Genomic DNA, 20,852 nt, shown 5'->3' on the forward strand with positions numbered 1-20,852 from the left:
AAAGTCATGAAAAAAATCAATCCTTACAAATAGTACTCCCAAAAGAGGAAATCTCAGAAAACTAAAGTTTGGGTCTACTAGATCCTGATGATATGTACAAAGGTTAAATTCTTAAACTCATTCACCTTTAAGCACATAAAGGCAGATATGAATGAATTTGTTACTGATCATAACATTTATTTCATTGTAATAGGAAACAAAAGCCTTTTGTTCAGCTGAATACATAGGCATTATGACTTCTTAGACTTCATTGAGCTGGATGGCAAAGATCCCTTTCTGGGGACCATAAAATAATGAAATTACCGAAGGTGCTATACTTTGGTGTATTCCTCACTGAATTCCAGGATCCTGGTGGATCCTCTCATCTATGTGTTATTTACCCTACTCATTCCTAGATCTTGTTTCTTTTTGCGAATGTCCTTATTCCACCTTTATATCATTGTCTACAGCTATTTACTTGCTGTACTTTCAGCCAAGAATCCTTGTTAAGGTAGTATCCTGAGCCCACTTTATTTGCAGGCCTATACAGAATTTTGGCTTCTGATTCCCATTTCCTCTTCAGGATTGTATTAAAATTTGATAAGCAAACTCATACTCTTTTACCTTACAAAACAATCTTAGAGGAAGTAAAATATATGTTTGCTGCATATCTTATTTCTTGTGAATATAAGCTTGAAAGAACAAAAAATTGATCTTTTTCTCTATTCCATAAAATGCTTATAGGGCTAAGCTTTGCAGGATTTTAGGTGTTGACCTATCTGGAAATAATTCCGTGAGCAACCCCTCACTGAAGGTTGGGGTTGCCTGAGACCACCAAGCTCGAATGCCTTTCCAACCAGTTTCTGTCTGTCCCATTTTGCTCAGTTCTTTTCTTGGAAAGAGAAGCAGAAAACACATCAAGATTAATCAGCCAAAGGTTGTTGTGTGTGTGTGTGTGTGTGTGTGTGTGTGTGTGTGTGTGTGTGTGTGTGTGTGTGTAGGGGGAGAGGTGGCAGAGGCAGTGTAGGAGGAAAGAGGTAAACTGACTAGGAATACATGAATAGTGTATAAATAGTATATAAATTCTTCCAGACCAGACATTTGGCTGTTTTGCCTACATCATATCACAGCATCGCTACTGTGCCTGGCACAAAGTAGATAGATGTTCAGTAAATGTTTGTTGCACTAAGTGAAAGAACGAACTTCTCACTTTGCTTTTTCAGGGGCGATGCAGCCTGTGTTTCTTGGAATCAACCCGGGCCCTAGAGGAGAGGATGTCCTAGAGCAGGGGTCCCCAAGCCCCCACCCTCACCTGTCTGCGGCCCGTTAGGAACCCGGCTGCACAGCAGGAGGTGAGCAGCGCGGAGTAATGGACGCTTAATCTGCCGCTCCCCATCGCTCACATTACCGCCTGAACCATTCCCCCTCCACTCCTGAAAAATTATCTTCCACAAAACCGGTCCCTGGTGCCAGAAAGTTTGGGGACCACTCTCCTAGAGGACACCTCCATTTCTCTCAGCAAGCTGAGGAGTCTGGCGACAGAAGGTCACATATCATGAGACCCGCGGGGAGTGGGAGCCGCCATGGCTCCGGGGAGAGGGGACCAGAGGGCCATGGCGCACCCCACCCTCGCGCTCCAGTTCCACCAGGTCCCGTTCCCCTCCCCGCCCCTCCTGAGTACCCCTGTTAGGTTTGGCATTGTCACCCCGCCCCTCCAGCTCTGGTCCCCTCCTCTTCCCCTCCCTTTTGCTCTCCCTATCCCCTCCCCCCGCCCCGCCCTGGTCCCGCACCCTCCCCTTCAGTTCCCTGGCCCGGTCGCCCCGCCCCCAGAACCGTCCCTCCCCCTCACGCCCCTTCACGCCCCGCCCCGCCTCCCCCTTTGACGTGGCAGAAGCGGCACCAGCCATGTTAGTCCCGCAGAGTTGTGCGCCGAGGCCGGGGGCGGGGCGGCGCCGTCCCTGATTGCGGTGCCACGGCTTCTCTGGCTCGGAGGAGAGGGCGGATTTTGTAAGGCCGAGGCTGCGACAGGCGCGGATCTCGTACGTGGTGGCACTGTGGTAAGGATCCACTTCAGGGCTGCCTCTTCTCGGCTCCCTTGGGGGTCCGCGGGCGCTCAGTGGGAAGCGGGGGAGGGGCAGCTGTGCGGCGGCGGGTCCGCGGGCAGGGGTCTCAAGGGTCGTGCCTGCTCTGCCGTCTTGGTGCCCCGGGGCAGGCGGGGTGCGCCGGGGCTGCGAGCCGGCCCGGCGGGGCTGCCTGGAACCCTGAACTTGTCACCCTCTCACCCACCACCCTCTGCTTAGTTCTCTCTGGGCCTGGGAACCTGGCCCCCTCACCCACCTGCCCTGTATCAGGTGCGAAAGATGGGAGTCGGGTGAAAAACAGCAGTTTGGGCATCTCCCACAGCACCCCACCCTCCGCTCCCGGCCGATCTGCCTTCCCCACCCCACCACCGCTTCTAGGTACTTTGACTTCTTGGTTCATTCCCTGCCTGAGCTGAAGAGCCCTAGACTTTGAACCGAGGTGACTTCGTCACCCGTAGTTCGGCCTTGAGAGTTAAAGGGGATAAGGAGAAAAGTGCCAGGTATAGCTAACACCTTGGGCCTTGATTACAAGTAGACTTCAGTTATCAGATTAGACCAATTGTACCTACTTCATTCAGCCCTAAGTGTTTTCCCGTTCTGGTGGGAAGGGAAAAGTCATAGTTAAATCTGCATGTAATCACTGGATTGAGTAAATTGAATTCGTGTTTTCACGTGAACTTACTCAAGTTACACCCCTCAAAGTCGTGGATAACTAGCCAAGTTAACTTGGTTAAAAGAAGTTTTAGATTTAAATATAAATGCGTGTTAAGTCTTCCTTCTCTCCCTTCTCCAGTAGTCTAATGGACATCATTTTGGAATTCCAGTCATTTTTAATAGGCTCAGAATTTTAGATTTAGAAGGGGTCTTGTAGTTTTCTAACCCAAACCCCTGATCTTACAGATGAGAAATTGAGGATCAGAGGGGTTAAGCTATTTTTCCAATATGATAAATCTAGTCATGGGACGTAGTTGAAGACACTTCATTGAAGATTTTAGGACAGAAAAGTGGGAGAGGCACATATAATTGTTAACAAATATATCTGATTGGAAGGAACTCAAATTTTACTTGCAATTTACAATGTTTTGCACTTAGTTATCTATAAATGGGCTAAAATCGGAATATTTAAAAACTTTTAATTATTATTGAATAGGTAAAGCCTTTTAAAATACTGTGGGCACATATCTGATGTTCTAGGTTAAAGTGACTTAATGCTTCTTTCCTTTTAGTTATACCATGAGTAAGTATTTAACTAAGGTAACTCCCAATGATTATAAGTTGTGCTGAAAAATGAGACATTTCTTTAGAATGGTCTTTTGTGTTTGTGCCACTTAAAAAAAATATAACACCTAGTATATTAAGTCTGCATCCTAATATAGTGTTTGAATCGTATTTATTTAGTTTTATGCTTTTAGACAAACATAATATCAGGGGAGAGAATGCTTATCAAATAATGCCATTTTATAAAAAGCTGGTTTGTAACAGGACTTTATTTCAGATATGCTATTGTTGACTATGGGACCAAACCTGGCAAAATTTGTACTAGAATGAGTGATTTTAAGATTGAGTAATTTCTCCCTTGGAAAGGTGAGGGAAGTTGGGGGGGTGTTTTGCATGCCTATGTAATTGGACCAGTTAAGAAGAAACAGGTGGGACTTTTTCAAACCACTGCTGGAAAGTGAGAAGGTAAGAAATAAGTGTGATTTAGTGAACAAATATAATCTTAGAGCAGAGAGACTGAGAGGAAAAAGAGTGAGGAAGAGGAGGGGAATTGTACTCAAATATCACTCAGGTGATATTTAGTATGTCTCAATAAAAAGTAAGGATGTGGAGTTACAATCCAGGTTTGTTACCTGTTGTAGAAACTTAAATCTGGCTATTGCCTGTGTGTAGATGTCTTCATGCTAAGTTTCATAGAGCCTTTCTCTACTAGGCTCCCAGATTTTGAATTAAGCCCCAGAGTCCTAAGGAGGTGATTCTCAAGACCTCATTATACTCTTTTTTTTTTTTTTAAAGAATGGATGCACTTATAAATTTATTTATTTATTTTTGGCTGTGTTGGGTCTTCGTTGCTGCGCGGGCTTTCTCTAGTTGCGGCGAGTGGGGGCTGCTCTTCGTTGCGGTGCACAGGCTTCTTATTGCAGTGGCTTCTCTTGTTGCGGAGCAGGGCTCTAAGCGCATGGGCTTCAGTAGTTGCAGCACGCGGGCTCAGTAATTGTGGCTCACGGGCAGGGCCTGTGGGACCTTCCTGGACCAGGGCTTGAACCCGTGTCCCCTGCATTGGCAGGAGGATTCTTAACCACTGTACCACCAGGGAAGTCCCAAGACCTCTTTATACTCTTAAGCATTATAAAGCATATAATACTTAAGAGTATTATAGGATGCAGAAAAAAAAGAAAAATCTGGCTTAATAGAAGACAGATAGATTTTTATATCTACTGCTTTGCAGTCTATTGTAATATGTTGTTTTGGTTGAATTGTGTGAAGGAAGTCTGGCTTCACATAGGTACGTAGTTGGAAAAAGGAGAGATAATATTAATAGCTTTTTCGTATTAAAAAATGTGCATATTCTTTGATACTATACCCAAACTTGACAGTTTTAATTAAGAAATCAAGGGTTAATTGCAGTGTGGAGTCTGAAACCTTAAAAATGAACTTTTTGTACTTATTGCATTATAACCCATTGGTCTGTCCTACACTTTGAATGGATCATTTACCCATGCATGATTTTGTAACATCATGAAAAGATCATTTGGGAGCTCTTGCTTCACTGAATAATGTGTATCTTCCAAATGTTGGCATGTTTCATTATATAATATATAAAAAATCATATTATTATCACTACTGGTCTCATCAGCAAAATCTTTACATATTAGGAAGTTGTGAAGCTCATGGTATTAGATACAAGTTTTAAAAAATTTTAATGTTTTAATTTAAATTTGAGAAAGCTCAGATTTTATCATTGGCAACAAATACTGTGAATGGTTTTGCAGGTGACAGGCTCACTTCATCCATTTTTAAGAAAATATATGACAAATACCTAAGTACTAGTTATATACTATTCTTGGAGAATTGAGAAAATAGTCACTTAAAACATTTTTTGTGTCTTGTCGTTCAAATGAACAACGCTGATTGGTTGAGTATATTTTAATAGTCTTTTGATGCTTTTTGGTGATACATTTTAGATGTATCTCAGATTATAGATGCAATTAAGTAATAAACAGAAAACTTCATTTGCTTTATGTTCTGTAGAAATAATGGGAGGGATTGCATACTCCTAGAATTTATACTCACATCTGTAGCGTGGAAGCTGTTGCTAAAAACCATTTCTCTCCCAGAGGAGGTTGTTTCCCCTCTTATTGTTGCCTGTGTTAAAACTGAGGTTGGCATCTTCTAACTCCTCTCTGATTATCCCAGACCTTTGTTTTATCATTATCTTTCAACAGCCACTTTTTCTTGAAAGCTCATATTATCTTTCTCAAAACTGTCTCCTGTATTTAGCTTTAAGATAATCTTTTCTAAACAAATCTAGATATCTTAGGATTTCTCCCTACCCTTTATCAATCTTTGAAAAATACATGATCGCTTTTGAATAGCATAAAATTCCTTAGCTGTCTCTGAAATTCTGATGGGAGGAAATAGTGTTTAATTTTTATTTTATTATTTTTTAATTGAGATATATTTGGCATATAACATCTCTTTTAGAGAAGGGAAAGGTCTTAGCTGCTTAACATACTTCAGATTTGTTAAGCTTCGCTTTCTGTAATTTGTATTACTAAAATATATTTGGACATTTTTCTAAAATTAAAATTGTTATTATATCTAATAATACCTTTTCTTCCCTTACTTACATTTTAAAATCAGCTCCTCATCCCGTTGTTGTTCTTAGCTACTTCAGCATCCATGTTGCCTCTGTTGGCACCATACCTTCATAATTCTTCGGTTCTTGATGCCATTCATCTCTCCCACAAGTCTTTTAGCCAGCCACATAGTACTTGAAATTCTATCTTCTCAGACCTTTAAATTTTACAGTTTCCTTCCATCACTAACCACTGTTGCATTTTGAGAGCATGAGATAGATAGAACTGCTTCCCAGGTAGGAGAGCTGGCATCCTAGTCAGGAAGCTAAAGAATAACAAGATGGAGATGTCTCTTGATACTGGGCACTAACCAGAGTGGCATCTCCCTCTTCCAGTGGTAAAGTTAAATGATTATATTGAAATTATATATCTCAAATTAGAGTTTAAAATGCTCTCTTAAGTTGGAATGTTAAAAGTATTCTGAATTAAGTTTCTGCAAGAGAGGTTAAATGATGCATGATAAAAAATTACCTGTCTAAAATAGAAGTACCTAGTTTTAGAAAAATATTTTTGTTTTGCACCCTTAAATATTCTCTTCTAGCAAGTTTAGTGGAAACTTACTACTTTCTGGGTAGAAAAGCATGTGAGTTTTAGAATTTAATGTTTTTGACAATCTATGTATTAGAATAATGTAACTCACAAGGCTGATACGGAAAACTTAGGATCTAGATTTTCCCCCATTTTTGCCTTAAATCAATAGGACATCTATTTTATTATTTATTATTTTTTGCCATAGTTTTTTTTGGGAGTGAATAAAAAACGATAAAATACCTCTCATTGGGCCTAATATGCATTGGGTTCTGTAGAGCCGTTCATTATTTTGTTATAATTGTGGTCATTGTTGTTTGCTAATTTTTTTTGAGATAAATATTTTCATTTGGTTATGATTTCTAATGGATTAATATTGCTGGAAGTGGGAAAAACATACTTATTTTGAATTTTCTTAAGAGGATTTAAAAATATCCTTTAATTTTGTTACAGAAATAAGAATCAAGCTCTACAATGACAACCTATTTGGAATTCATCCAACAAAATGAAGAACGAGATGGAGTCCGATTTAGTTGGAATGTTTGGCCATCAAGTCGACTGGAAGCTACAAGAATGGTCGTTCCAGTAGCAGCCTTATTTACACCACTGAAGGAGAGACCAGATTTGCCACCCATTCAATATGAACCTGTTCTGTGTAGTAGGACCACTTGCCGTGCAGTTTTGAATCCTTTATGGTAATTAAAGTATATGGAAAAAACTAATGTCACTATGATTTAAAAAAAATGTAGTTTCTTTCTTGCTCATTTATATAAGAATATCTTTGTTTTTGATTATAGTTACTTTTTCAAATTAAGGTAGTCAGATCCAAAGAGCTATAAAATCTTAGGATCATTCTAGTTGTAGAGAGTTGATAAGAAACCAAATGCAAAGTTGTCACTGTGTAAACTGTTAGATTCTATCGGTATTCTCTAGATACTGCTGGCAATCAACCCATCTTGTGTCATTTGAAAGGTCATAATTGAGTGGTATGGTGTTTGAAAAATGTTATGATTTCTTGTTACATAAGCCAGACTCTCAAGAATTAACTTTTATTCCTCTTTCTGCTCCCTCTCTCTCCACTCAGTCCACTAGCAAATCTGGTCAATTCCATCTCCAGAACAATCAGGATTCTGTCTCTTACTCTCTGCTAGAACATGGTACTTCAAAATATACCATCTTTTTCCTGGATGGTTTCATTATCCTCCTAACTGGTCTTCCTGTTTCTGTTCTTGCTTTTCAGCAGTCTCTTCTCCACTCAGAAGCTAGAGTTTTACAAATGGATATCAGATTATTAAAATTGTTCAATAGATACTTATTACACTTGGAATGAAAAATCCATAGCCCTTATCAAGACCTATAAAACCCTATATGATCTATCCTTTGTGTATTTCTGCCTTCATCTTGTATCATCCATTTTCTTTATTTTCATCTGCATTATACCTTACCCTCTCTCTTATCCTTGGATATACCTAACTTACTTCTACCACAGACTTTGTACAATAGCTATATGTGCTGCCTGGATTGCTTTGCCCCCAGATTTTCCTGTGACTGGTTTCTTTTCATTCTGATTACATGTCAGTTCTTTATTTTTTTATTTTTATTTTTTTTGGCTGCGTTTGGGTCTTTGTTGCTGCGCGCGGACTTTCTCTAGTTGCGGCGAGAGGGCTTTTCGTTGTGTTGCGCGGATTTCTCATTATTGTGGCTTCTCTTGTTGTGGCACGCGGGCCCTGGGGCGTGCGGGCTTTAGTAGTTGTGGCTCACGGGCTCCAGAGCACAGGCTCAGTAGCTGTGGCGCACAGGCTTAGTTGCTCCGCAGCATGTGGGATCTTCCTGGACCAGGGATCAAACCCGTGACCTCTGCATTGGCAGGCGGGTTCTTAACCACTGTGCCACCAGGGAAGTCCTTCAGTTGTTTATTAATGAAGGCTTTCCTTTAAAGTAGCCCTCCCAAATACATTCTCATGTCCTGCTTTGTTATCTTTAATCTTTATTATCACTATCTAAAAGTATCTTCTGTGTTTATGCGTTTACTTGTTTATTGTCTTTCTCTTCTACAATATAAACTCTGTGATAGCAGGGACCTATGATCTTGTTTACTTCTTTATCAGCACCTAGAATAATGGCATTCAATAAATATATTTTTATTGAATAAATGCTTTCTAGATCTGAGTTTAGAAGTTACTGAGCCATTTGGAGAAAAAAAAAACACCTAAAAATACATGGCTTTTAAAGATTGCTTTGATATCAGTTTGAATGTATTCATTTTCAGAAAGAAATTAATTTTATTGAAATTAGGATTATTGTACAATTTAACTGAACCATGAGCTATTGTATCTTTTCTTAAAACAGTCAAGTGGATTATCGAGCAAAACTCTGGGCTTGCAACTTTTGTTATCAAAGGAATCAGGTAAGAAAACCCCTGTTACAGATGTTAATGCTATAATACTGCTCTAAATATGCAGAAAGATGCATATTTAAAAATAAAAATGAAATAACTTTATATATGATGAAACTATCTTTTTTAATAATTAAATGATCAGGAAATAATTATTTTCAGTTTAAAATTTCACACAAATAATTTATTAAAAAAATTTTTTTTTCTACCTGCAGTTTCCACCTACTTACGCTGGTATATCTGAACTGAATCAACCTGCTGAACTTTTACCTCAGTTTTCTAGCATTGAATATGTAGTTCTGGTAAGAACATAAGAGTAACTCTTTAAGAAATTTAAAATATCCAGTAATTTATACCAAAATAACTGTTAAATTGAGCCGACTTAAAAGGCATCATTTTTTTTTTTTTAAGAAGATTTTGGGGGTAGGAGTTTAGTAATTAATTAATTTATTTTTGCTGTGTTGGGTCTTCATTTCTGTGCGAGGGCTTTCTCTAGTTGTGGCAAGCGGGGGCCACTCTTCATCGCGGTGCACAGGCCTCTCACTATTGCGGCCTCTCTTGTTGCGGAGCACAGGCTCCAGACGCGCAGGCTCAGTAGTTGTGGCTCACAGGCCTAGTTGCTCCACGGCATGTGGGATCCTCCCAGACCAGGGCTCGAACCCGTGTCCCCTGCATTAGCAGGCAGATTCTCAACCACTGCGCCACCAGGGAAGCCCAAAAGGCATCATTCTTGATTCTCACATTGAATTGATTGAGAATTTCAAAGGTAAGAACTGTCAAGGTCAGTTTGAGTAAGGTAATTTCTGTTGTAGTTATTTGAAAGGTGGCCAAGGTATTGGGTGGGGTGGGGTGGTTTGCTATACCAAATAGATCAATAAACAGTAAAGTATCAATTTTGCTTTGTAGTTGGAAGGTCAATTACAAATACTTGGTCAGTATGATGCTCGAGTCTAATGATGAAATTACTCTTGCATTGGCCCTTGTTAGGAAAATCATTTTTCTTCCCTTTCTGAACAGTTTTACATAGTTATTTACATATTTAAGTATTAAGGTAATATTTTTTATGAATGTTGTAGAGAAACCAGAATATGGTTCACTGAGCCAGTCAGTAATTTGTCCACTCAGTTCTCTTATAATCCAATTCAGGGTTAGATAATTATTTTATAAAAATCATCTAATTTTGCTTTTAAGCTTTATAGTTACTATTTTCTTATTTTAAAAGAAATAAGTGCTTATTATAAGAAATGAAACCTCATGCAGTTAAGTAAAATTGAAAGTGAAAATCTCCTTCATGTAACTATAAATAATGTTTTTAAACTGAATTTTTCACTTGATGATGTCTTGGATATTTCTCCATGCATATATAACCTGTTTCATTTCTGAAATGGCTTTATTAGGATTCCATTGTGTAAATGTATTGTAAATTATTTAATTAGTCCTCTATTGATTATCCTATGTATTGTGCTGAAGTGTTAATACTTTTAAAACATTTTTTTTTAATCGCAACATTTTTTAAAAGCGTGGTCCTCAGATGCCTTTGATATTCCTCTATGTGGTTGATACTTGCATGGAAGATGAAGACTTACAAGCCCTGAAAGAATCTATGCAGATGTCATTAAGTCTTTTACCACCTACAGCTTTGGTTGGCCTAATTACTTTTGGGAGAATGGTGCAGGTTCATGAACTTGGATGTGAGGGCATTTCAAAAAGCTATGTCTTCAGAGGAACAAAAGATCTGTCTGCCAAACAACTGCAGGTAAACAACAAGAATGGTAGTTTTAGCCTGTTTGTGCACATCACTCTATGTATGTCTATAAATGCCTTCTAGATATACGTTTCTAGAAAATATTATGAATAACTAATATAATTGTATTATAACAAAGCCTTTAAATTTAGTGTTGGCCTCAGCGTTCTTTCATTTGCCTTAAATTGTTATCGTAGAGATTGAAGACCCTTCATTTTTGAAGTATCTTTAAAATTTAGAGTGAAACTGAAGCTATTTTACTAGAGATTTGAAAGGTTTATAGAAGAGTCATGCTGAAGACTGAGAGAAGGTAACCACAGAATTTTAGCTTTTGTTTCTTTACATCTCACTTAGGAAAAAAACACTTTTGGCAAGGGTACATATTTTAAGGCTTGAGAGTTAATAGGTGAACCACGAGTATATATATTTTTTCACACACTAGGACATTTTTATCTTTGGGGCAAATTGAAGCTTTGTCTTCCAAGGCAGGGAGTTATGTGTAACATACTAGAATCATCTTGGTGTATTTTTCAAAATCTTTTTCTGTCCAGAGATTTTGATAGATCATAAGAGAGTGAGTGAATATGTGCTTCAACTGGAAGATAGTTGAGAGGGTAGAGATTGTTTATGTAAGTGTTTTGAAAAACTTTCTAAGTGATTCTTTTTTTAAAATTAATCAATTAATTAATTTTTGGCCGCATTGGGTCTTCGTTGCTGCGCACAGACTTTCTCTAGTTGCAGCAAGTGGGGGCTACTCTTTGCTGCGGTGCGTGGGCTTCTCATTCAGTGGCTTCTCTTGCTGCCGAGCACGGGCTCTAGGCTCACAGGCTTCAGTAGTTGTGGCACGTGGGCTCAGTAGTTGTGGCACGTGGGCTCAGTAGTTGTGGCTCGTGGGCTCTATAGTGCAGGCTCAGTAGTTGTGGCGCACGGGCTTAGTTGTTCTGAGGCATGTGGGATCATCCCGGACCAGGGATCGAACCCATGTTCCCTGCATTGGCAGGCGGATTCTTTTTTTTTAATAAATTTATGTATTTATTTATGGCTGTGTTGAGTCTTCATTGCAGTGCGCAGGCTTCTCATTGCGTTGGCTTCTCTTGTTGTGGAGCATGGGCTCTAGGCCTGCAGGCTCAGCAGTTGTGGCTCGTGACTCTAGAGCACAGGCTCAGTAGTTGTGGCACACGGGTTTAGTTGCTCCATGGCATGTGGGATCTTCCCGGACCAGGGCTCAAACCTGTGTCCCCTGCATTGGCAGGTGGATTCTTAACCACTGTGCCACCAGGGAAGTCCCTCTAAGTGATTCTTATACAACCCCCAGTTGAGAAATTACCCTGATTGATAAGCCTGATATAAAGTCGACAGATACGAAATCAGACTTTGGAGGCATCCAGGTAGCCCAAAATGAAAAAAAAAAAGATTTTGAGGATGACTAATTTGAAGCTTAGCAGACTAGGATAGTGGTGCTGCAGTTAACCGAGACAGAAAATACTGGAGGAATATGCAGGTTTGGAGGGGGAGGATGAATGAACAGTGAATATGGTAGTGAATCATAGTAGTGATTAAGATTTGAGGAAGTGGGGAAAATTAGAGTCTGTGTTCTTTCAAGAGGTTTGTTGTTGAAGGTAGGGAAGGAGATAGTGTGAAAATTTGAGAGAGAGAGGACCGAGTTAAAGAGGTTTACTTTAGGAGGGACACTTGAATGTGTTTATACACAAAAAGAAAGAGACTAAAGATGGTGAGTGAAAGGAAGAGTGAGATGAGGAGAGTGAGGTTTCACAAAACATGACAGGGATTCCTTCAAGAGCATAAGAAGCAGAGTACCTTGAAGGGGAGGATCACTTGTTTCCATGAGACAGAGAGTGGGCAAGTTTTAACCTCTATGTACCTTAGTTTTGTTTTTGTTTTTTTTTTGCGGTACGTGGGCCTCTCACTGTTGTGGCCTCTCCCATTGCGGAGCACAGGCTCCAGACACGCAGGCTCAGCGGCCATGGCTCACGGGCCCAGCCACTCCGTGGCACGTGGGATCTTCCCGGACCGGGGCACGAACCCGTGTCCCCTGCATCGGCAGGCGGACTCAACCACTGTGCCACCAGGGAAGCCCATACCTTAGTTTTTTCATCTGTAAAGGGAGATAATAATAGTATGTATCTTACAGGGCAGTCATGAAAATTAAATGGATTGTGCTTTTAGATGTTTGCTATTACTGTTATTTTTAAACTGTAAATTTATTTAAGGTAGTTTATTTCTAGTTCTGATTGTAGAATGCATTTTACTTAAATTATGTAATATATATGTAATACATAAAACATCTGCCTTTTTGAAACAATGAATGCATGCAAACTAAATTTTTTTCTCCATCAAAATGTTTTTATCTTCCTTCTCTACCCATCTTGTTGAAGAGAGCCTGGTCTTTGTTCCCCAAATAGTTCTGGATTCAAATCTTAAACTCTTCTAGTTGTGTGATCTTGGGCTGATCTCTTTGCTTGTTTTCTCCTCTTCTATGGAAAGGAATAAACAATACCTATTTCACCAGATTATTTTATTTTAATACTAAATGAAATAATGTAAGTGAGAACACTCAGTATAGTGTAAACTCTTTCAGGGCTTCATAGCAAAATCTAGATTAATACCTTGCTTTGCTACTTACTAGTTTTGTAACCTTAGGCAAGTTACTTAGCCCTTCTGAGTGTCAGTTTTCATTTGCAAGGCAGGAATTTAAAAATCTACTTCATTATATTTTGTGAGGAAAGAGTTTAGCACAGAATCTGGCACATAAGTCCTCAGTAAAAAGTTGCTGATCATTCTAGCATCATTCTAGTGTAGGAAATACTGCAGGATTGGTTCAATATTTTTTTTTTTGCAAATCTTTAGACTTTCTGATTTTCTGTTATATACTTTTATTCTATTACTTTATGATTAAGCATTTCTAGATTCAAGAAAATTTTAGTAAAATAACATTATTTTCATGTGTCTAGAGAGGAATTCTGCATACATCTAAAATTCAGAACAAAACTGGCAGTTTGGTTAGGCATTAAGTCAGAAAATTAAGAAGAATAGACGTACAAGGTGTGTGTACCTTATAAACCCCATTAATACAATTCCTTGTATCTCTCCTTTATATTTATTATAGTTGCAATTTTACACTTATTTAGCTAATGATTTAACTCTTGTCTGTTTCACCAGATATAAATTTCCATACGGTCAGGGACTATATATTTTTTTCAACATTAGATACCTGGCACATTGAGATATAGTTGCTGAAAGGAATGAATGAAGATAAGTTAAGAAATATAGACATTCAAGTTACACAGTAACTTATTTTTACTTAATTAGAAATAAAGTATTTCTGAGCTAGTATCCCTCTTTTTTGCTCACATAGCACCTTGTACTTTGCTGTCGTATGATGATCATTTCATTGTATTACTGTTTACCTGACAGTCTCCCCAACTAGAACTTTTGCTTTCTGAGGGAAGAGACTTTGTGTTCTTTATTTTCGTGTTCCTGATGCCTACAGAAGCACCTTGCATATCATAAATATTTGATACATCTTTGTAGGAGTAATTAAATGGATATCACAAAAATAATCTCTTTACAGGAAATGCTGGGACTCTCTAAAGTACCAGTTACTCAAGCAACACGTGGTCCTCAGGTACAGCAGCCACCTCCTTCCAATAGGTAATAAATACGGCAAATAGAATTTTACAATTCATGTGGCTATTTTAAGCATCCTATATCCTTAACTTGAATGTAGGGATTCAGTGATACTATATTGTTAAACATTTTTAGGAATATAAATATTGCATTAGTATACTTTTTAAAGAGTTGAGGTAGAATCACATCGCTGAAAAGGTTGGTTTTTCATTATTACAGTGTAAGGAGTTTCTTTAGTTTTGATATATTCTTGATTTTCTAAGTTCAGAAAAACTTAATTTTTGTAGTTGAAGGCAGCCAAGCAAAAATAGTGCCCCACAAACTTTTCATTTTGCCTCCTTACCCTTGTAGTAGCTTTTTCCACTAAACTTATTAATCAGAGGTGGTCTTACTAAAACTGAGTTAATGTATCTTCTCATAATTAATTCAGTAACCTTAAAACTTACTAGATTGGTAAAAGGAAGATGCAGTCTCAAAGTAATACTTGGTTTGAGTGTTTTATTTATAGTAGTTGTACTCAGTGTGATTCTTCACCAGTGGGCAGCATCACCTGGGAACTTATTTGAAAGGCAAATTTTTGGTCACCACCCCAGACTTACTGAAGCAAAACTTTGGAACCAGCAATCTATGTTAAAACAAACCCTCCCACCAATTTTGATGTACACAAAAGTTTGTGAACCATTGTTCTAATGTGTATTCAAATTATTTTTCTCTATTTTTAAGAAAGTGGACAATTTGTTTCTTAAACCCTCACCCACAAACATTTATAAATGGATTTTTATTTAATTTTGTTTTGCAGGTTCTTACAGCCAGTACAGAAAATAGACATGAATCTCACAGATCTTCTGGGAGAACTGCAGCGAGACCCGTGGCCTGTACCACAGGGAAAGAGACCTTTGCGTTCCTCTGGGGTGGCACTTTCCATAGCTGTAGGACTACTTGAGGTAGTGACAATAGCTTTGTTTTGGAATGTAAATGTGTATGTGTGTGTATGGAATGATATGTACAAGATAATGTTGGGTGGAAAAATCAGGTCATAGGACAGCGCATATGTGATTTTATTTAAAGTTTGATCTGTGGTATATCCTTTTGTGTATAGAGAGGCTTCTGGAGGGATATTTACCCAATTGTTAACAGTGGTGGGTTAAGGAGAGTTTTACTTTTAAGTAGAATTTGAAAATTTTACACTTGACATATATTAGCTTTGTAATTAGAAGAGTTTTTTAAAAAATGTTTTTTAAAATTTGAAATGTTATTAAATTTATAGAAAAGCTGCAAAGGACTTTTTTTCTGAACTATTTGAGATTAAGTTGCTGAAGTGATGTTACCAACCCCTTGAATACTTTAGTTGTATTTCCTATAAACCAGGATATTCTCCTACATAACCATAATACAACTTTCAAAGTCAGGTTTTGAAATATATGATACATACACTGATGTATTATACAATACATAACACTGATACACTACTACCATCTAATTCTCAAAACTCATTCAAGTTTCAGTGGTTATCTCAATAATTTCTTTTACTGAAAGGATTTAATTCAGAGGCATGTATGTAGTGGTTATGTCTGTTTAGTCTCCTTTAGTCTGGTATAGATCCTCAGCCTTTCCTTGACTTTCATGACCTTGGCACTTTGGAAGATTCAGGCCAGTATATAGAATGTCTCTCAAATTAGGTTTGTCTTGATGTAGCGTCACAATTAGATTGAGGTATTGCATCATTGGAAGGAATATCACAGAAGTAATGGTCTATTCTTACTGTATCCTCTCAGGTGGCACATGATTTTCATTTGCCCATTATTGATGATTATGACTTTGATCACTCATTAAGGTGTGTCTGCCAGGTTTCTCCACTGTAAAATTACTCTTATTTCCCCTCCTTTTGTAATTAATAAACATTAGATGGTGAGGATCTTTGAAACCATGCAAATATCCTATTCCTCATCAAACTTTCAATTTATTCATTTATTAATATCACTGTGGATTCGTGGTTTCCTATTTTTTACGGTGAGTTATCTGTTACTATCAGTTTTTATTCTTTTAACTTTCTACTTTGACATAATTCCAAACATATGGAAAAGTTACAAGAATGGTTCAAAGAATTCCTTTAAACCTTTCACCCAGATTCCTCAGATGTTAACATTTTATTACATTTGCTTTATCCTTCTCTCTCCAGATATTTATATAGTGTGCTCTCTCTATAAATATAGATGTAGCTATATATAGGTATCTATTTATATGTTACACACATATAAATATTAAAAAACCATTTGAAAGTCAGTTACAAATGTGATGTCCCTTTACTTCTAAGTTCTTTAGTGTGCATTTCTTAATTACATAAGAACATTCCTTTGTATAACCACAGTTCATTTAACAATCATGAAATTAACATTGATATAACACTATTTTCTAATCTTTAAACTTTATTCAGATTTCACCAGTTATCCTAATAATACTGTATATTGTATTCACTTGTCATGTCTCTTTGGTGTCCTTTATTCTGGAACAGTTCCACAGTTTTTCTTTGTGTTTCATGACGATACTTTTTAGGGGTATAGGCTAGTTATTTTGTAGAAGGACTCTCAATTTGGGTTTATCTGATCTTTAATCATGAGTAGATTGAGCTTATGCAATTATGCCAGCCTAATTCTCTTGCCCTTGTAAATTACTTGATCATTTGCTTGGAGTATTACTAGTATGTCCTGTGGGTTAATTTTCTCTAGTGCCTGGTGATCCTTTTCTATATGTGTATTCAAGTATTTTGTTTCTATAAAGTTTTCTTGTATTACAGTTTTAAGTGTTAGTTTTTTCATTGTTTTGTTTATCTTCTTTAAGAACTCCAATTATACATAAATTGGATCTTTGCTTGTTTTCTATTTCAACCACTTTATCTCTGATTTTTTATTCTTATTTATTTCGTTTTCATGCTCTTGATTATTTTCTTGCTGTTCTTTAGTGCCCCTTAATAAGTTTTCATTTGAATCTGGCAGTTGTTCTATGCTGGCTGCTAGCTTCCTTCTTTCTTCCTTGTACTTTTCCCCAAACTGCCCTTGCTTGTGTGAAGGCTTGCATGGGAGATAGCTCACTGGGACTTAGTGTTTATTTATTTATTTTTTACTTATAAGTAACTTGAAGTTTGAATGCTTTTTGAGTTCTAGGTATGAAGGTGTGTGGTTTGTATACTTTAATTTGTTCTTGTTCTTTACTGATGTTTCAGCTTTACATGACTCCTGTTACCTCATCAGGATGATACCCAGTATGAAAACAGTATTTTTATTTGTTTATTAATCTAGTTTAAGAATGTTATAGAAGTAATAAGTATACCTAATAAAAACATTCAAATATGCAAGGATGTATAAAAATGAAAAGTAAAAGGCAGTTTTCCTTGCTCTTGCCTAGATTTGTTAATCATGAATTTTTAAAATTATCATCAAAATATATATCATTGACATTCTTTTCTGAAGCTATAATGTAGCTTGAAAATGCACTGTGTATTTTTGTTCAATAACTGCTTATAGAAATTAGAAATAAAAGCATTTCAAATATGATATATAAATATTGTTAATTGTGGAATAGAGTGGTTATACACATAGAGAAGGAGATGTAATTCTTTGTAATTGCAGTTTTGCTGCTTGCTGGGGAATCTTTCATGTATTAAAGTCTTAGGATACCTTTAAATTTTTTTTTCTAGATTCCCTGTTTCTTTTGGATTGTACTCAGTTCTTTTGTTTATTATAAATTTTCTGAGTTCTTGCATGTCTAAAAATGTTTTTTAATTTTTCCCTCTCACTTCATTTGTACTTTGGGTCCCTGTCTTCAATAGGATCTTTGAGCCATTCCTCACTAGTATTCTAACAGATAGTTTATTGGATAATTTGATGTAGTCTCATTCTTAGTCCTTTTCAGGAAACTTATTTTTCCCACTGAACATTTTTAGAATGTTCTCTTTAATTTTAGAGTTCTGAAATTTCATTAGGTTGTGTTTAGGTTTGATTATTTTTTCATTAATTATGTTTGGTTGTTGGTAGGTCCTTTCATTAAGACTTCTGTCATTCTTCAGCTTACTTCCTTTTTTTCTTTTTTATTCTATATTCATTAGATTGATGCTGGACTTCTGCATTTCTTCATATCTTTATTTTTTTTCCTCATGTTTTCCTTCTTTTCTCCTATTTCTTAGAGGTTTCTTCAAGTTTATTTTCCATATCTCTAACTTGGTCTTCAGACATGCTTTTTAGCCCATTCCTTGAGGTATTTTTACTTTTGCCATGATTTTAATTCTAGAATCTCTTGAGAGTTGTCATATTTGTTTTGATATTCATTGTAACATGTGTTCTGTATCTTTCAGCCCCCAATTTCTATGCTAAGAACCTTCTCTGGGAAGATTGCCTACTTTTCTCAGAGAGCTCTTCTTAGGAATTGCTAAAATCTGTTGTCATTAGCTGCTGTTTCTGGAGCTGACTGCACTTCTTTGGCCCATTGCTGCTTTTTGTGTTTTTTTGACTCTAAATGTAGAGTTTTTAAGATATTCCCTTGGGAAGATCTGGCTTACTTTTGGTATATATATATGCACATACATATATTTTAAATTATACATAATATATATAGTTAAAATTCTTTTGTCAATCCAGTACAATCTGTTGTTTGGATTCCTCAAAATTTCTAGTCTGCTGATAGTACTCTTTCTTATTTATTTTTTAAACAGTACCATTTATATCATTTCACTGGCATCTTGGGAAGAAGGGGGAGGTAGATTGAAGTACTCAATCCATCAGTTTGAATTAGAAATAAAAGTTGTGCATGTATTTTAAGCATAGAAAACAAAAATAACAACCAAACAGAAAAAGATACCCTCTTTTCTTCTTCTTTTCCTACTCTTCCCTATCTAGTACTAGTTAAGCAGGAGAAACATCCTTGCTTATAGGGATCAGGTTTATAGATTATTTTAAAATTAGGAAGGCATTGCTATTAGAATAGGATTTCAAAAGAAAGATATTCACACAAACATCTTGTTTTTAAATTTTGTTTTAAACATTTGATTATTCTTGGAAAATGTATGCTTTTCTAGAAAGAATATATAAAAATTCACTATCATAAATGTGTATCCATATGTTTTCCTTTAAGCTCTTCTCATGAATTACTTTTTCCTGATAGTGTACTTTTCCCAACACTGGTGCTCGTATCATGATGTTCATTGGTGGTCCAGCCACTCAGGGGCCTGGAATGGTGGTTGGAGACGAATTGAAGACACCCATAAGATCATGGCATGACATTGAAAAAGACAATGCCAAATATGTTAAAAAGGGAACTAAGGTAATTTTGGTTTTTAAGTCTTTTTGCCTTATTAGAAAAATTCATTTGATGGAAGAGGAAGAATATAATTACTTTCTGATAAGTCTGATATTGTGATGATCCTGCAACTGCTCCTCAGAATTAGAGAAATAGTCTTTTTCTTCCTTGATAATTTGTTATATTTTTTCTGGTTTTAAATATTTAAAAACTTAATAAGGAGCACCAATAGGTGTCTCTTTAAAAACTACTCCTGAGAGAAAACCTGTGTGTCTTTTTTAATATTCATGTTAAAGAATGTCTTTCCCATCAGGAAGAATTTCTTGAATTTTCCAATTTTTCATTTCCAGGAGGCTGCCCTTTAGATATGTATATTGTTCATAGCTTGAATAGTCCATCATTTTCTCATAAGTTGTTCTCTGTTCATGTAACTTCAATTTTATCTGGGTTTGTGTCAGTACATTTTCACTACTGTTGATTCTTGATACCCTTGTATTGGTTCTGCTTGTTAATGTCCCATCCCTCCCCCCCTTTTTAAAAAAATTGTCTAGAGTTTACAATTTTAGTTTAGTTGTCCTGTATTATCTCATATTTCTTTTTGGTAGTCATTATTATATTTTTAGGGTGTAATTAATAACAGATAATTTTTGTCACTATTAATGGATGCTTTTTTTCCTGTCACCTAATTTCCCTTTTGAATTTGGAGTATTTCTTAGAGCTTCAAAAGAAGTTTTATATTTGTTTATCTTAATACTTTTGCTATTGTCTATTTTTCATGTTACTTGAGTATAGATTTATCCAGGAAAAAGAGTTCTGTGTTGTTCTTCCATCATGTATGTATGAAGAGCAACATGCCTTTCTTCAAGGTTAGCTTGAAATTTAGGAGTTCATTTAGAATGAATGGCATTTAAAGAAAAGAATGTGAGAGTGTCAGACTTATTAGAAGTTATCGTATCATTTTATGAGACGTTATAGAAAATTAAATTAGAACAAATCACACTTAAATTATTATGGATTATTCTTTTAGTATTTCTTAGATCATTTTGATTTATTAATGGCAAAAGATTTATAGGATGATTAAGTTTGTACATTACTTTGATTTGATCTTAAAAAATCTGTTGTAGCATTTTGAAGCATTGGCTAATCGCGCTGCTACGACTGGTCATGTTATTGATATCTATGCATGTGCATTAGATCAGACAGGTCTCCTGGAGATGAAATGCTGTCCTAACCTTACTGGGTATGTATATACGTTTTTACAAGTATTGCAGTTATAAACTAATAATGACACTTTACAAATATAAACCAATAATGGAAAAAAAAAATAGTCA

General features: G+C 36.6%; 1 protein-coding gene across 2 annotated transcripts in view; it reads left to right on the plus strand.

Annotated features, from left to right (window-relative positions):
- Positions 1 to 1,227: 1,227 nt before the first annotated feature.
- SEC23A (SEC23 homolog A, COPII coat complex component) overlaps positions 1,228 to 20,852 on the plus strand; it is a 66,041-nt gene continuing 46,416 nt past the window's right edge. Inside the window, exons 1-9 of one of the 2 annotated variants that reach the window (XM_033851184.2) lie at positions 1,228 to 1,331; positions 6,899 to 7,140; positions 8,795 to 8,852; positions 9,056 to 9,142; positions 10,360 to 10,596; positions 14,177 to 14,256; positions 15,032 to 15,176; positions 19,387 to 19,545; positions 20,646 to 20,761. In XM_033851184.2, coding sequence (XP_033707075.1) covers positions 6,920 to 7,140; positions 8,795 to 8,852; positions 9,056 to 9,142; positions 10,360 to 10,596; positions 14,177 to 14,256; positions 15,032 to 15,176; positions 19,387 to 19,545; positions 20,646 to 20,761 — 1,103 coding nt within the window. In that variant the 5' untranslated portion in view covers positions 1,228 to 1,331; positions 6,899 to 6,919. Of the gene's footprint in view, positions 1,332 to 1,878; positions 2,037 to 6,898; positions 7,141 to 8,794; positions 8,853 to 9,055; positions 9,143 to 10,359; positions 10,597 to 14,176; positions 14,257 to 15,031; positions 15,177 to 19,386; positions 19,546 to 20,645; positions 20,762 to 20,852 lie in introns of those variants that run through there. The other variant, XM_033851183.2, reaches the window with a different exon arrangement.

Source organism: Tursiops truncatus, chromosome 2 (genome assembly GCF_011762595.2).
Source record: "Tursiops truncatus isolate mTurTru1 chromosome 2, mTurTru1.mat.Y, whole genome shotgun sequence".
NCBI classification, from domain to species: domain Eukaryota; kingdom Metazoa; phylum Chordata; class Mammalia; order Artiodactyla; family Delphinidae; genus Tursiops; species Tursiops truncatus.